Raw genomic sequence first — 17467 nt, 5'->3', positions numbered from 1 at the left:
CTGGTCATTTGAGAGATGCAAATGAAAACAACGCTGAGATTCCACCTCACTACAGAAAGCATGGCTTCTATCATGAAATCAACCAATAACAAATCCTGACAGGGCTGTGGGGAAAGAGGAATCCTGTTCCACTGCTGGTGGGAGTGCAGACTGGTGCAACCACTGTGGAAATCAGTATGGAGATACCTCAAAGAACTAGGACTGGAAGTCCCATTTGACCCTGCTATTCCACTGCTGGGGAGCTTCCCCAAAGAATTAAAAGAATCATACCACAGTGATATATGTGCACCCATGTTCATAGCAGCTCAGTTTGTGATAGCTAAAACTTGGAAACAGCCCAAATGTCCATCAACTGGAGACTGGATAAAGAAAATGTGGTTTTTTAATAAAATGGAGTACTACTGAGCCATATAAAATGAGAGATTAGAGACATTTATAGCTAAGTGGATGCACATTGAGGCAATACTCTTAAGTGAAATAGATAGGACACACATGTATAAATACCAAATAGTTTCTCTGGTGTGAGAAACTGAAAGTGTAAATAAGGACTAAAAGGTATAATAGGTCATGTGAAATAGGAAGAAAAAGGGCAAAGGGGAAGGAAGTGGGAGGGCTAGGGGAAAGGATAGAAGGGAATGGGATTAATAGGAGAAAATGGAAAAATAGGAACAAAATCTTTGTAAATAGGGAGGACTGGAGGGGTTGAAGGGAGGGCTGGGCAAGGGTGAAAAATAAGAACCAAGAGAGACTATGTAAAGGTGCAAATTTCCAATGATGAATGTCATTATATTGTATACCTAAAATGTACCAATGATTAGAATGAATAATCAAAAATGCAAAATAAGAAGAAAAGGTCCAAAGGGGTAGGGGTAGTGGGAGGGGCAGGGGAAAGGAAAGAAGGGAAAGGAAAAATGCTGAGAAATGGAAAAAATGGAAATAAAGTCTTTGTAAATAGCGAAGGGTGGAGGGCATGAAGGGACGGCTAGGAATGGGGAAAAAATAAGAACCAAGATGCATTATGCAAAGGTACAATTCCCAATGAGAAATGTAATTGTGTTGTATATCTAAAATGTACCAATAAAAGAATTTAACAAAAAAAAAACAAAACATTTTCAGTGTTCTCGGCCAGACACTACTTAACAAAAACATAAAAGCAAATGATGACATAAAACTCAGAGTTTGTTCTTTCTTTTTTTGCAGATGCTGGAGATCAAACCCACAGCCCCATACTTGCTAGGCAAGTACTCTACCACTGAGCTACATCTCCAGCCTATCCATCAGATTTTTCTGAAGTTCAACTCACTATATGTAGTAGGGTTTACTAAAGTAAAGCATACCTCCCCCAGCGACCTGCGGACTTCAGTCATCACACTCTGAATGTCTTCCTTGGTACTACAGTATTCTCCCAGGATCCATAATGCTCCGCGATAGATCCTATGACCAGAACATGAGATCTGAAACACCGACCTGGAAAACATATCTTGAAGCACAAATCTTTCTTTGTGAATTTAAGCTCAAGCAAGAAAACAAGATGCTGCAGTTCTAAGGAACTATGGAGAAATATTTCAGAAAGAATATTACAAAGACAAGATCTAATTCTCTCTAAAAACCACAAGGAAAATAACTGTTCTCATTCATCATTATTAGGAACATTCTAAAACTGGTAAATCCAGCAGTGTACATCATACACCAAAATGTTTCCAAGAAAAGTGTCTGTTTAGGACAGTTACTAACTGGGTTTTTTTTAAAAATCATTTTCTATTATAAGAAATGTTCTTATTTTAATATAAAAAGTAATTCACTTCTCATTTGTGGTCACTGAAGAGACAAATGCTAAACAAAATAAGGGATACAGAAGAAGTACAGAAACATAAAGCAGGGGTTGGGGATATAGCTCAGCAGTAGAGCATTTGCCTAGCATGTGCAAGGTCCTGGGTTAAATCCTCAGCATAGAAAAAATAGAATAAAGATAGCAACATTTTTCTAGTTTAAAATGTTAAACCGAATAAATTAGTCATTTTGTTCTTAAGACTGTAAATGAATTTATTCAGAAAAATGAATCAATTACAGAAGCTGAAGCTTTATGAGACTATGGCTGTCAAAAGCAAAATCTTGATAGGATTTTTTTTCTCACAAGAAGAGCAAATCTGCTCACTTTCATGTATCAACAGACTTTCATATCATAATAACAATTTTGTATTGGTCCTGTCATTCCTAACTAAGGAGATATACTGCAAGTCTGTTCTGGTTTTTTTATCAGATGCAAATTATGTATTCAACTTTTTTTCTCATTAGCAAAAGTTATCTGAAGGCAAACACATAATATCAGATTTAAGCTGCATTTTCAACCCTTCAATAAACGCTAAAGACAGATAATAATAACAACAACAACAATAATAATATCCAGGAATGATGCTGTTTAAAAATATGCTACTTGGGCTGAGGATTTGGCTCAGTGGTTCTGCTGCTTGCCTCGCAAGCACAAGGTCCTGAGTTTGATGCCTGGTCCCCCCCCCAAAAAAAATGCTCCTTAAAATAATAAACAAAAAAAAAGCTCTTTAGTCACTTTAGGATTCACAATTCAATGTTTTGGAGGAATCAGAATACAGAAACCTAGCTAAATCAACCCTAAAACATTTTTTGGCCTATAGATTATTTTGACTTGATTATCTCAAATCATCTCCTTTCCATTACAATTTCTATCAACTGGTTGTTGGAAGATGGAAACTGATAAAACATCTACTTGACCTTATACTTAAAATACATTTTAAACCTACTTGACAGATTTAATAGCATGAAAGACTTCAAGCATCTTCTCAACAATCAGCATTCTCAGGTTATCAAAGCGCTGAATGGCTTCTCGAACAAATTCCAAGACATCAGCAGCTGCCGCTTCGTTACTGTCACTGAGAAACTCCATTAACTAAAAGAAAGGGGGAAAAAAGAGAAATACAATAATCATATAATTTACAATTATTATGAAAAATAAATTTACATTTATTATGAAATAATCTAAATCCAAGGCAAGAAACAACACATTTTAAAGAATGTAACCCTCTTTTTTTTTTTTGGTACCAGGGATTAAACTCAGGACCTTGCGGTTGCGAGACAGGCCATGTCAAAGAATGTAACTCTTAATAATTTTCAAGTACATGATAAAGTATAAGATGAGAGACAAGTGCTGGGGATTAAGCTCAGTGGTTCTCCCGCCTGCCTCACAAGTGCAAGGTTCCGAGTTCAATCCCCAGTACCAAAAAAAAAAAAAAAAAGAGAGAGAGAGAGACAAGTAATATTGTGTATTTTCTATATGAAGCAGTTTATTATAAAACTCAATAAAAAATCTAGAAATTCACAATGTAAAAATTAATCCAATCCTAAGTTGTATCTAAAAGTGTAATTATTTTAGAAAAAACTCAAAGTTCAAATTTTAAAGTACAATAACCGTTCTTGGGCCCGGGGATTTAGCTCAGTAGTTTCACTGCCTGCTGCACAAGCACAGGACCTGAGTTTGATCCCCGGTACGCCCCCAAAAAAGTACAATAACCTTTCTTATTTATTGAATGACAGGAAAATATTCTAGTTATGTAAAATTTTCCCATAACTAATTCTCTCAACTTTTAAGAACTAATACTACATGAAAGAAGCAATTGCTTTACTCAGGAATGTATATACATAATTTTACTTTAATTATAACAAATATCAATTAAAATAACATGCAGAACTATTTCTAGTCACTCTATTTTTGTTTGTCTTTTGGCAAGATTTAAGGAAAAAAGTCAAATGTCTATCTTCCTGAGTTTAAGGACAGACAGAAAAACCTCCTGAGTTAAACAAGTCCACATAGTTGAGCTTTCAGGAGATTAACTGAATAATTACAATTTTTAAAAAAATTCTAGAGAATTTCAGTATTAGGATCATCAGAATTACATACCACAGGAATAACATTTCCAGCCATATCTGGAAACCGGACAGAACAGGAATGTAATGTTCGTACAAGGAGTTGTCTGTATTTGTCAGTGTCTTCATGCTCAGACACATTATTTGTTTTAATCACTTCCTTCTTCAAGACAATAACCAGCTATAGGAAAAAAGTTAAAATAAGTGAGAATTACATCACATTTGGCCTGATTGCTTAAAACTTCCATCAGAACTTTGTTTTACCTCTTCAACATTCCTAGAAGAGACAAGATCCAGTGCTAACTGCAGAGTTTTCTTGCGTACTTCTAAGTCTGGTGTACTCAATACTCTTAGGATGTCCATTACCAGATCCTGAAAAAGAACAAAAAATTAAGGATTGAAATCAATCTTTCTGGTCACAGGAAGAAAATTTTAACTGCAGAATGATAGGTTCTATCCTCTATCCATCACCTTAATCCTTTGACTAAACAAAATTACTGACGGTAGAAAACTAGGTATTTTATGTCTCCTGATGTAACGCAATATGAAGCAATATCAATAAGATGCATTTAAACGGACAATGTTTACTTTGATTTTGTTGTTGGTTTTTGGTTTTTTGAGACAGGGTCTTGTTGTGTAGTTCAGGCTGGCTTTGAATTCACTATGTAGCCCAGGCTAGCCTTGAACTCATAGTGATCCTCCTGCCTCAGCCTCCCAAATGCTGGGACTACAGATATGCGCCACCATGCCAAGCCATCCTTTGAGTCTATTGAGATCCAACTTACAGAAATATAGAAGCCAGAGGAGCAAATTTAACAACAATATAAGGAAGTAATCAGCCACATCCAAAGGAGAGGCATTTTAAAGGACAATTGCTCTGGTCTCTTCAACAAATCGGTGCCATGAAAAAAAATACTGTTCACAATTAAGACATTGAAAGGGGACAACAACCAGAATGATATATCATTATAAACTGGACAAATGAACAAAAAGGACACTTTTGGGACAACTGTGAAAATCTGAATTAGGACTTAATACTGTAAAAAGGAAAAAAAAAAGGTACTTAAAGGGAAATTATTAACAAATTTTGTTAAGTGAAAAATGTAATATTTAAAAGATGCATACTTAAAACTTTTAAAATGTTTTCAAACTGATAAAAATTCTAAAATTTCTTAGAGCCAATTACGTTCTGTACTACCTACCGGTAATATTTTGCCACATTTGCTTTATCATACTTTCGCTACTCCTAAGCATTTCAGTGTATATCTCCTGAGAATAAGAATAATTTCTTCCTCTTCTTTTTTTCTTTTTGCAGTGCTAGGGATCAAACACAGGGCCTTGCACATGGTAGGTAAGCACTTGATCACTGAGTTACACCCTCAGCCCCACATAATTTCTTTTTTTTTTTTTTTTTAATTCATCAAGTTTATCGGTACGTTTTAGGTATACAATAGATGACATTCATCACTGGGAATCTGTGCCTTTACACTATATATCTTGATTGACATAAGTTCTTAAACACATTATAATTAGCACATTCAGAGAATTTAATATTAATATTCAATTCCGTGGTATTGGGGATTGAATCTAAGGTTTTCGTAGTGAGCTACATCCATAGTCCTTTTTTTTTAACTTTTAATTTTGAGCCACAGTGTCACTAAGTTGCTAAACTGCTCAGCTGGGGCTCAAACTTGTGAACCTCTTGGCTTCCAGAGTACTGGGATTACAGCCATACGCCACCATGCCTGGCTATGGATCTTTATTTTTATAACCATGATTATTCTCACTGTTAAACAGGCATGTTACTAATTTTCTAGAATCAGATCCATGTGTTTACTTTCCAAAACATATATATTACATTTGAAAGAAAATGAATATATCACCATGGTAAAAATACCCAGTATAGTACAAATAGAAAAAATAAAAGATTATATTAATTCATTTTTGAAAATTTTTTTTTTTTTGCAAAGACAATATCTCAAAAGGCTATGGTGATTCAACAGCTGTGCATTAGCTGACTAAAATTTAAACTGGTTAGTCTTTTTTTTCTTAAATTTTTTTATTGGTACATTTTAGGTATATAATACGTTTACATTTATCATTGGGTGTTTGTACCTATACATGATGTATCTTGGTTCTTATTTTTTTCCCCATTACCTGTGCGCCCTTCACCCCTCCACCCTTCCCTATTTACACAGACTTTCTCTCCATTTTTTTCATTTCTCATAATTTTTCCTTTCCCTTCTTTCCTTTCCCCTTCCCCTCCCACCACCCCTACACCTTTGGACCTTCCTATTTCAAATTATCAATTATTTGTTTTAATCATTTTAATCCTTATTTACACTTTCAGTTTCTCACACTAGAAAAACTATTCAGTATTCACACATGTGTGTCCTATTTATTTCACTTAAGAGGATGGCCTCAATATGCATCCATTTATCTACAAATGTCTCTAGTTTTTCGTTCTTTATGGCTGAGTAAGTACTCCATTTTATAAAAAAACCACATCTTCTTTATCCAGCCTCCAGTTGATGGGCACTTGGGCTGTTTCCAAGCTTTAGCTATTACAAACTGTGCCGCTATAAACATGGGTGTGCGCATATTGCTGTGGTATGATTCTTTTAATTCTTTTGGGAAGATCCCCAGCAGGGGAATAGCTGGGTCAAATGGGACCTCTAGCCCTAGTTCTTTGAGCTATCTCCATACGGATTTCCACAGTGGTTGCACCAGTCTGCACTCCCACCAACAATGGAGAAGGGTTCCTTTCTCCCCACACCTCCACCAGCATTTGTTATTGGTTGATTTCTTGATAGCAGCCATTCTTTGTGGGATGAGGTGGAATCTCAGTGCTGTTTTCATCTGCATCTCTCAAATGACCAGTGATGTTGAACATTTTTTCATACATTTGCTGCTTTTACTTCTTTGAGAAATGTCTGTTCATTTCAGATGCCCATTTTTGAACTGGGTCTTTGAATTTGTGGGGTCTGATTATTTTCAGTGCTTTATATATTCTAGATAGTGGTCCTTTGTCTAAGTTAAAGCTGCTAAAAATTTTTTCCCACATTGTAGGTTGTCTCTTAGCTCTGCTGGTGGTTTCTCTTTAAACTGGCTAGTCTTAAAAAATTTTGGTTTTTTGGTACTGGGGATTGAACTCAGGACCTCATGCTTTTGAGGCAGGCATTGTGCCACTGAGCTAAAAGCCCGGCCCTTAAAAAATTGAACTAAGATGCCAAGGCTTGGGAATGATCTAAATTTGAACTCTTACTTAAAATCTCTTTCAGACAACACTTACCTGGAGGACTCGTTCATGAGGAGGATGTTCTTTTAATTCTACCAATCGATCCAGAACTATGAGCTTTACATTATTGTCACTTTCCTTTATGATTAAATCAATGTAACACTGAGCAGCAGCCTATAAAAAGGAATACATTTTAAGAAGTCATAGAATCTCAAAATAAGTAACAACAACAACAACAGTTACTAAGCAGCCAAAATATACTTTTTTTTAAACAGATGATTTTTTTTGTTTTATTTTCCAAAATATACTTATTAACCCTGTGCTACATTTTATGTATTTTGTTCAGAAGAAATTTAACAAATCTTAATATTATTCAAGCTTACAAAGACAAGAAGGTTTACAAATTAAAAGGATGGAAAGGGGCTGCTACATGGAGAAATCTTTACTAGTAGCCAAAAATTAAGGGTTGAAACTAAGGAACAAAGTAGAAAAGAGCAGTAGAGAATCCCAGTAAACATAGCTATTAAATATATTTCATTAGAGGTACAAACTTTAACACATTTGTGCCATAATACAGAAAAAGAAGAATGTAAAGATGACCCTGAGTTATTAAAAATGTTAGTAGTTGAATGCAGTGGTGTGTGCCTACTCAAGAGACTGAGATAGGAGGATCATTCAAAGCCCAAGAGTTCCAGACTATCCTGGTCAACATAGCAAGATTCCTACTTCAAGAAAAAAAAAAAAAGGTATATATTTACAACATATATTAAGAAAAGAAAAAAAAAGTATAACATATTTTAGAATGATACAGCTTAACAGCAAAGGACAAAAAAGCAAATCTGAAAAATCAATAGCCAAAGCTGGAACAATCTGATAAAAAAAAAAAGATATTATTGGCTTATGATGCACAGAATAAAATATCCACACTAACAGAAAAGAAGAAAGAAGATAAGAAGGAAAGGAAGAAAAGGAGGGAAGAGGAAAGACAGCTTTTCCTTGCATAAGAATTCTATAGTAAGTGTAGAATGACAGAAATTAGAAAATCACCATTAGAACATCACAGTAAAATTGTTGCTGAGAAAACTCAGATTGATGCTAAAATTAACAGGTGTAAATATGAGGAACAAAAGGATATTTGTGTTATTTCAAAATATATCCCCTATAATATTTATTGACTATTGTGGGAAAAATTAGAACGGTAAAGAAATCTGGCAGACACCACCTTAACTGACTGATCCTTAACATCACCACTAATAAGACATATGAATACACATATAACCTTGATATAATTGTTCTTTCTTCCAAAAAATGTATGACTTCAATCTGACTACAAGAAAATATAGGACAGACTCAAATTGAAGGATTTTTTTTTTTTCGTACCAGAGATTGAACTCAGGACCTTGCACTTGTGAGGCAGGCGTTGGAACCAACTGAGCTAAATCCCTGGGCCCTGAAGGATATTTTATAAACTGACTAGTATTTTTCAAATGTGTCAGAGCATCAAAAACAAGGAAAGACAGAGGAACTATTACAGATTGGAGGAGACTCAGACAACTAAATATGGGATCCTGATTGGATGATCCTGAAAAAGGACATCAGTGAAAAAATGTAAAATTTGAGTAAAGTCTGTAGTTTACTTAACTATATAGTTTCAATGTTAATTTCTTAGTTTTGACAATCATACAGTGATTATGCAAGATATGAATATTATGGAAGTTACTAGAAAAGTACATGGGAACTTTGTTCTATTTTTGCAACTTTTCTGTCTGTTTCTTTCAAAATAAAGTTAAAAACAAAGTTTAAATATTAGTGGAAAAAAGTGTATTTTTCTACTTATGCAATCTGGCTTTTTCAAATAATTCACTTTCTGAATACATTAGAGTTTCCTAATAGTAAACTAAAGAAGAGAGAAGACAATAAGATTTTAGGATCCATAATTTTAGGATCTATCATTTAGTATTCAAACTTGCTTTTCCCAGATGCAGTTTTTAACATAAATATAAAAATGTATCTTAAAATATCAGAGCACCTGTCTAGAAACTAGAAATAGTCATTATATTTATTTATATATGAAAGCAGGAAGGAGAGGAGAAGGAAGATTGGACTATGTAAGGAGGCAAATAATTTTATAATATTTGTAGTTCTCTCCATGCCATAAAACCACGTAATGAATTACAATGCCACCAGATTGTGAGTGATGAGACAGTACGTCTATCATCTGATCTGGCCCCCAGAAATAAGCAATACCTTGATTGCAGTCGGTGCACTTGAAAGTGTTACTAATGTCCCAGCAGCTTCATATTTCACAGCTGGGCTAGATGACTGCAGTAAGTTATAGATGCAGCGAATGAAACGAGCCCTTTCTGAAGGATTAGCATGACAGACCTGCAAAGAAAACATTTAGGCTTTAACTGACTTCAAGGGACACATGTATTTTTTCTTTCTTCTTTTTTTTTTTTTTTCCAGGGTTGAGGATGAACTCAGGGCACTGTGTATGCTGGGCATCTGCCCCACCACAGAGACACACCCCCACCAGCCCTGACACTTGCTTTCAAATAGAATTTTTTGTTTAATGTTAACTTATGGGATGGTTAATGTTCTTAATCTGAAAGTTAAGAACAGTCCCATAGGACATATGACAATGTTGGCAAGCACAAGGTGAGGTAGTGTGACATATCACTGGTAATTTCAGAAAGTTTTATTTCAAATATTTATCATTCTATCATAATTCATATTTTCATTGCTTCATAAAAGGTTTTCAAATGGCTTATAAAAGATATGCATACTCCACACAAATGAAAGTATAAAATAACAGAACCAAGGACATAGTGACCAAATATACTGAGTCCTATAACAGGACACTAAATTTGGTCTAAATTTTTATTCTAGATGCCACGTCAAAAAGGAAAACATGATGGATGACATAAATATCAATAGTTGATAAAAGGAAAATACTAGTTTTTTCTTTTCTCGGTACTGGGATGGAACTCAGGACCTTGTGCTTGCGAGGCAGGTATGGTGCCACTGAGCTAAATCTCTGGTGAAAACACCAGTTCTTCATGCAAGCATGATAATAAAAATTTTTCTCAATTATTATTTCCTGCTGGGTGTGGTGGTGCACACCTGTAATCCCAGTACTTGGGAGGCTGAGGCAGGAGGATCACTGCAAATTTGAGGCCAGCCTGGGTTATACAGTGAGTTCAAGGCCAGCCTGAACTGCCTAGCGAGACGCTGCCTTAAAAGAAATAAAAAATTAATTAATATTTCCTATTATTTGAGATGACATTCATTACTGGAGAGAATACTAAAGACTTCTATCCTGTTTTAAATACACCTGGTTCCTTTACTTATCAAACAAATATTCCTTATATTTCTTTTCTAATTATGGCCATATTTGATTTTCCTAAAATACACACAGCCAAATCTCTATTACTTGGACATGACTTATAAACTATTCCCTCCTGGGACGGGGATTTAGCTCAGTGGCATTGCACCTGCCTTGCAGGCACAAGGTCCTGAGTTTGATCCCCGGTACCAAAAAACAAAAACAAAAACAAAAAAACACAAAAAACTATTCCCTCCTAATATAATCTAGACCCTAGTAAACAGTCACCAGGTACCAGAGAACACCAATTGTTGAGAACCTCAGTGTCATCTGCAGAGCATACAAACCATCTGAAAGGAACTATATATACTCATAATCCCTGTTTCCCTGTTTCCCTTTAAATGCCACTTCTAAATTATTGGTACCCTCTGTTGAGAGGGACCCTCTTTCCTGCAAAGACAGCTATAATCTGTTAGCCACAGCAAAACTGGAAGTCATTGCACCATTTATCAGAATATATATATTCTGATAAAATTAAAGTGCTGCCAATATATGAGGATTACTTGAGCCCCGGAGAAAAGGATGAAACAAAGGATGGAACAAAGTAATTAGAAAATAAAATAAGCCAAGGAAAAAGAAAAAAGGCTTTAATAGGGCCATGCTGTAAAAACATTTCTATTATTAAAATATATTAATGTAGGAATTAGGTAACTCTCCAGAAAAAGACTATTTAGCCTTGTCCTAAACTTGTTTACCCATCATAATTACCACTTACTTTATAAATTAGTTCAACAATAACCAACTGCAGAATGTCTCCAAAGGTTTGAACTTGATCAATACAAGTACTCAGGTAATCCAAAGCACGATCCTAAGAAAAAAAGAATATATTTATCATACTCTAACTCATTCAATACAAGGACTTAATGCAACTTTAAAAATACACATATTACACCTAAATAAAAAAATGATAAAAGTCAGGGCAAAAAGAAACAGGGGAAAAAAAGCAATCAAGAAAGAAGTTAACATATAAAATGTAAGAGAGAGTATAGTAGTTGTTATTACAGACCTGAAGGAAAATTCTCCTATGGGCCCTCATATAATAGTGTCAAACAGAGCATTGAGCCAAATAACAATTGTCCAGTAAAAATATTAGTAAATTTAACTGAACTATTTTTGATTATGTCCCCATTGTAGGTAAATAGTATAACAAAAGTATAAATCAGTACAACCAATTCTAGGACCAGGGATATGGCTTAGTGGTAGAGCACTTGCCTAGTGTGCATGAAACCCTGAGTTTCAAGCACTACAAACATTTTTTTAAAAAGTAAAACCAAGCCTTTAAGAGGACGTAACACTGTGCCCCATATCAGCAGCTTTTTCATAATCTTGGTCAGGAAGATAAACTAACAGTATCCAAACATCACCTTATACAAATTAGAACGGCTTCTGTAAAAAAAAAACCCAAAATAACAAGTGTTTACAAAGTTGTGGCAAACTTAGAACCACTGTGCTGTTGGTAATATAAAATGGCACAAGGGCTACAGAAAATGTTATGGTGGTTCCTCAAAACCAAGTATGCCATGTGATCCAGCAATTCCACTTCTGGGTATATATTTAAAATAACTACAAGTAGGGACTTGATACTTGTATATCCATGCTCACAGCATTATTCATAACAGCCAAAAAGTGAAAGCAATCCAAATTATCTATCAATGGATATTTGATACATATCTTTAAAGGAGTATTATTTGGCCTTAAAAAAGGAAAGAAATTCTGGAAGTTGGGAGTGGTGGTGCCCACCTGTAATCTCAGCATTCTGGAAAGCTGAGACAGGAGGATAGAAAGTTCAAGCCCACCCTGGGCACCTTAGCCCAGGGTCCTGTCTCAAAATAAAACTTAAAAGGGCCAGGGAAGGCCGGGAATTTTGCTCAGTGGTTTAGCTGCCTGCTGCGCAAGTGCAAGGACCCAAGTTCAATCCCCGGTACCAAAAAAAAAGGGCCAGGGATGTAGCTCAGTAAGAAGGCTTTAATATCCAGTACCATAAAAAATTTTGACATATGTTACAACATGGATGAACCTTAGTGTCATGGTTTCTGTCAAAGCCTCATGGAGTCTTAGATGGGGCTTTTTCAGAAGTGGCTGAATCTAGTGTGTGATGCTGGGATTAAGATGCATGATTACTAAATCAGTATATTGATTGGCTTGGCACTGTCCTAATCCTGGTAGCCTGGATACAATTTAAGGGACAGAAAGAGGCTTGTCTTTCCCCTTGTTGCTTTTGGTCCCTTGTGGGCACCATGAACTAACTGTTTCTCCACTGTGATGCCCCTCTGCCACGTGTCACTCTGCCTTGGAGCCAGCCTATTATGGACTGAAACCTTTACAAACTGTGATCTAAATAAACCCTTTCCCCTTTAACTTTGGGTGACTGGTATTTTGTCTCAGCAACGAGAGAAAAGTAACTAACACACTTGGAGACATCATGCTAAGTGAAATAAACCAGTCAGAAAAGGATAAATACTAAATGATTCCCCTTATATTATGTACTAAGAGTAGTCAAAACCATAGAGACAGAAGGTAAAATGGTCATTACCAGGAGTGGGGGGGAAGTGGTAATGGGAAGTTATTAGTATTTAATAGGTATAGAGTTTTAGTTCCACAAAACTAGAAAAGTTATGGAGATGGAGGGTGATGGTGGTTGTATAAGATTATGAATCCATTTAATACCACTGAACTGTACACTTAAAAATGGTTAAAATTAGGGCCGGGGATTTAGCTCAGTGGCACCGCACCGGCCTTTCAAGCGCAAAGTCGCAAGTTCGCTCCCCAGTCCAAAAAAAAAAAAAAAAAAAGGTTAAAATGTTAAGATGGTAAATTTTATGTTATGTATATTTTATCACAATCAAAGAGTTGGAAGATCTGGGGGGAAAATGATACTATTATTCCCCAAATTATGATAACAGAGGACAGGAAAGTTTTCAAAATCAGATGTCAAGGTGTGCAGTCACTGTTAACCAAGAGCAGACCCATACACTTTAACTACCAGCACAGATGGATGCAGAACTGGCAGCTCCTTCTGAACTGGAAGAGCCTAATGAGGACACACATCTACACCGAAGGCCACCCTGCTTCCACAGAAATGCCTAAGGGTGACCTCATACCAAGCTATTATCTTTATTAAACAATTTCAGATCTATACCGACACAAGGAAAAAACAATCAAAACCCCACAGCAGAGTGCCATAGAATACAGCCACACAATGTCATCTCAAAACTATGGAGGACTATGGGGGAGAGGAGTGTAGCTCAGCTGTAGGGCACGCATTTAGCATGTACAGTGGACCCTCCAGTTATGACTGGCCTGACAGACAAACAAGTTGGGTTACTACAGGAAGTTTAGTTTTAACTTACAAACAAAGTCTTAAGTTACAACCTGAATGGCAGCTGCTTGTGCTTCCAGATGGTGTCAGATATAGATTTAACCCTTAAAGAGTTCTGGAAGGAACATCACAACATCTTTTTTCCTGTGTGGGGTTAATTGAGAAATCCTGGGCCAAAGTCTAAGGACATTGAGATTTGCCGTTATACAGGCAGATCCCCTTTGAAGGGGAGCCTGGGCTTTCAACTGACCAACTTGAGTTACAGCCTCCCCAGTGAACAAATTGAGTTTGTAAGTCAAGGTTCCACTGTGTGAAGTGTTGGGTTCAATCTCCAAATCAAGAAAACCCCCCAAATGCCCAAAACTATGCAGTGGCTGTTAGGAAATGCCTCTCTGATTATTTACTTTGAAAAATGAATACATCATATAAGCAGTATTTGAGATAAGGATTGAGAAAAAATATTTTTAAACAAATTAAATTCAAAACTAAAAAATCACAATATTCAAACCACAGGTACATGATTAGGTCTACGCAATACTTTTAATTCTCATTTAAAATACAATCACAAAAGTACCCTTAAGAAAGTACTTCACCTGATCTGCATGGATTAGCATCATAAATGCATTCCTTTTGCAACTTGCATCCTTCTCATTCACCAGAAAATCATGTATCAGCTCAGGAGCATCAGGTATAAGATGTTCGAAATTTCTTTAAATCAAACAGGTAACATCTGCATTAATAAAAACCTACTTTGCTCTTTTTGTAATTTTCTAGACAACACCAAAATTAAAACTTATCAAACTTTATAACAAATGTTCTCTTATTTTTTGAAACTTGAAGTCAATTGGGAGAGAAGAAATTGTAGAGTTACACTTTCATCTATTAAGTTATTAAATCATGTGTTCTAGTTCAACACAGAAAAAGCTGAATATATTCAACATATATTCTAATAACAACCTTTCATATTTATTAGATATATACTTTATAAATACAATATCAATACTCATAGTTATGACCTTTCCTTAATGAAGATCCTTCATTATGAATTAAAGAAAAAACATTGTCCTTTGAAATTTATTAGCAGTGTCCTGTATTTTTCTTACTAATTTACCTATTTTAGAAATTTAAAAATATTTGTACTACACAGTGATAAACTTTAACTTAATTAAAATTATCACATATTTCAATAATTAATTCTTAGCCAGTTTTGTTTTACCTATACCCTGGCTTGCTTCCCCTCCTCCCTTATTTTTTTGAAGCAAATCTCAGACAACTTATTTCATCTGTAAGTAGATTGGTACATTTCTCCAAAATTTAAAGCTAATCATAATTCTATTATCATATTTTCAAATATTGATAATTTCTTAATATCATCATAAAGCCAATCACTGTTCAAATTTCAATGTCATCATTTTTATGAGTGATTTATAGTTTAAATTCTGAAATTTCCATATTCTGTATGGTAACATTCAAAGAATCTAAATTACCTTATTAACCAGTATGTTATTCTCCTTTATAAGTAAATTACATTACTTTTAAGTGGACTAACAATCAGGTGTGGTGCTACAGCTGTATTTCCAAGCACTCTGGGAGGCTGAGGCAGGAGGACTAAAAAGTTCAAGCCCAGCCTGAGCAATTTAGTTACTTAGTAAGATTTTGTCTCAAAAAATCTTCCATGTGTGGTGGCGCTCACCTACAATCCCATCACTCCAGAGGATGGGGTAGGAGGATCAAAGCAACTTTGAGGCCATACTGGGCTACAAAGTGAGTTCAAGACCAGCCTGAACTACACAGTGAGCTCTGTCTCAAAAAACACAAAAAAACTTAAAAGGGATGGGGATGTAGCCAAGTGTGCAGGCCCTGGGTTCAACAGAGAGAAAGAGAGAAAGAGAAAGAGAAAGAGAGAGAGAGAGAGAGAGAGAGGGAGGGAGGGAGGGAGGGAGGGAGGGAGGGGGGAGGGGGGGAGGGGGAAGGAGGGATGAAAGAAAGAAAGGGAAAATATTGATACCAGTGATTGTAAAACCCAAGCATTCTAACTTAGCTAACTAGTTCAACTGTTTTTAAAGTCCAAAATCTCCACTTTTCTAAGAACAAGAATCAATTAAGAACTATAACTCTTTTCATTAAGAAAGTTTCGTCCTCATAGCCAGTTATTTTCTGACTTTTCAATGTTGACAATATTAACAGAAAAATACTGTGGTGGTGAACAAAACATATCCACAAATTCATATAGTCTGCAAGCAATCACTTTGGAGCCTCAAGTCTAAAAGACTAACAAGTTCTCACAGAACTAAGCCAAAAGAATATCTTTATTTACCTATAGATAGTATAGATGGCTAAAACAGCATTTCTTCTAACATAGCTGTGTCGATGTTCCAAGCAAGCGCGGATAGCTGGCATTAAAGGTTCTAGCAATTCTGCTTCTTTCAATTTGCAAAGAAAACGAAGAGTAGATCCTCGAATAAATTCATTAGGATGCTGAAGATCCTGATATAAAAATTAAATATGAAATGCTGAGTTTCAGCTTATAAAAATCAATTTTTAAATGCAAAACTTTCCAATGAAAAAAAAATAAGTTTCAGGAAACCTAGACTATCAAACAATTTTCATCAGATTCCTGTTCATTATAAAGTAGTTTTTACCTATCTCATTGTTGTCTTATATACTATGTGTGTTGCTATACTTAATTTATAATACACATATATAAAATGCATAGAAAATGTCTGAAAAAGTTAACAATAGAACTTTTTACAATAAATCTTTACAACTTTAAATCCAAATACAGTATCTCCAACTTACATTTTAACAAAGATTTAATTTTAAAGACTAAAACAAAGCCCATTCACCAATTTTACAATTATTTAAAATTAAAGCAATATTCAGAAATAATGGTTTGGTTTACCTTTCTGTAAGCATCACACACAAGAATCATTTCATGTAAAAGTCTCCCATCTGGAGTTGTTTTAGGAACAATTTCCCAAAATACCAGAAGCAATTTTTTGATGGTGTGATCCTGAAGAGGTAGCACAAAACGAATGATGGTCATCAGAAGTCCAGGAAGCTTTTCACCATTCAGGATCATAATGATTACTTTCTTCAAAGCTTCAGTCTTTGATTTCACATCTCCTTTTTCTGATCCAATTTAAAAAAAAAAGCACAATCCTTTCAAAAGACAATTCCTCAGGTAATTTTAAAAGCACTTAATAAGACATAATTGTTTGCTATTGGCAATGGAAATAAAAGCGCAAACCCCAGTGACAAGAGTTCATTCTAACACAAAAAGCCGCATCTTTGCATAAATCATTTATCTCTGAACCTCATTTTTTTTAGATATAACATGAAGGCACAGGATTAGATTTCTAGTCCTAACCAACTAAGTTAATGTAGAATTCATGAATCTGTATCAAGTAACTATGTTTCAAACACCTATGTAGCTATTTTAAAAAACATACCATTAAGATAAGTACTTCTGAATTCAATAACTTATTTTATGTGGATTTTCTCAAAGTTTATAACCACTTATGATTGGGGGGTTAGGATGAATATGGTAAACTTTTTATTAGGAAGAAGGTCCTCATACTCAGAAAAGGTTTAAAGAAATGAATAATTCAAAAATCTTATATTTCTA

The 17467-nt window shown here is 35.1% G+C and overlaps 1 protein-coding gene across 3 annotated transcripts in view; it reads right to left on the bottom strand.

The window, feature by feature from the left end:
- Positions 1–17467, bottom strand: part of Copb1 (coat protein complex I subunit beta 1) — a 47260-nt gene that overhangs the window by 25804 nt on the left and 3989 nt on the right. For all 3 annotated transcript variants that reach the window (XM_004851467.4, XM_004851468.4, XM_004851466.4), the window contains exons 3-12: positions 16742–16971; positions 16157–16326; positions 14433–14547; positions 11236–11328; positions 9383–9520; positions 7190–7309; positions 4162–4269; positions 3932–4078; positions 2778–2923; positions 1338–1434 (exon numbers count right to left, since the gene is read on the bottom strand). In XM_004851467.4, coding sequence (XP_004851524.1) covers positions 1338–1434; positions 2778–2923; positions 3932–4078; positions 4162–4269; positions 7190–7309; positions 9383–9520; positions 11236–11328; positions 14433–14547; positions 16157–16326; positions 16742–16971 — 1364 coding nt within the window. The remainder of the gene's footprint in view (positions 1–1337; positions 1435–2777; positions 2924–3931; positions 4079–4161; positions 4270–7189; positions 7310–9382; positions 9521–11235; positions 11329–14432; positions 14548–16156; positions 16327–16741; positions 16972–17467) is intronic.

This window comes from Heterocephalus glaber, unplaced genomic scaffold, assembly GCF_053883595.1.
Source record: "Heterocephalus glaber isolate CG9 unplaced genomic scaffold, H.glaber_assembly_v1.0 deba00001428, whole genome shotgun sequence".
NCBI classification, from domain to species: domain Eukaryota; kingdom Metazoa; phylum Chordata; class Mammalia; order Rodentia; family Bathyergidae; genus Heterocephalus; species Heterocephalus glaber.
Note: the sequence above shows the minus strand (reverse complement) of the source record. Positions and strands in the feature narration are given on the sequence as shown.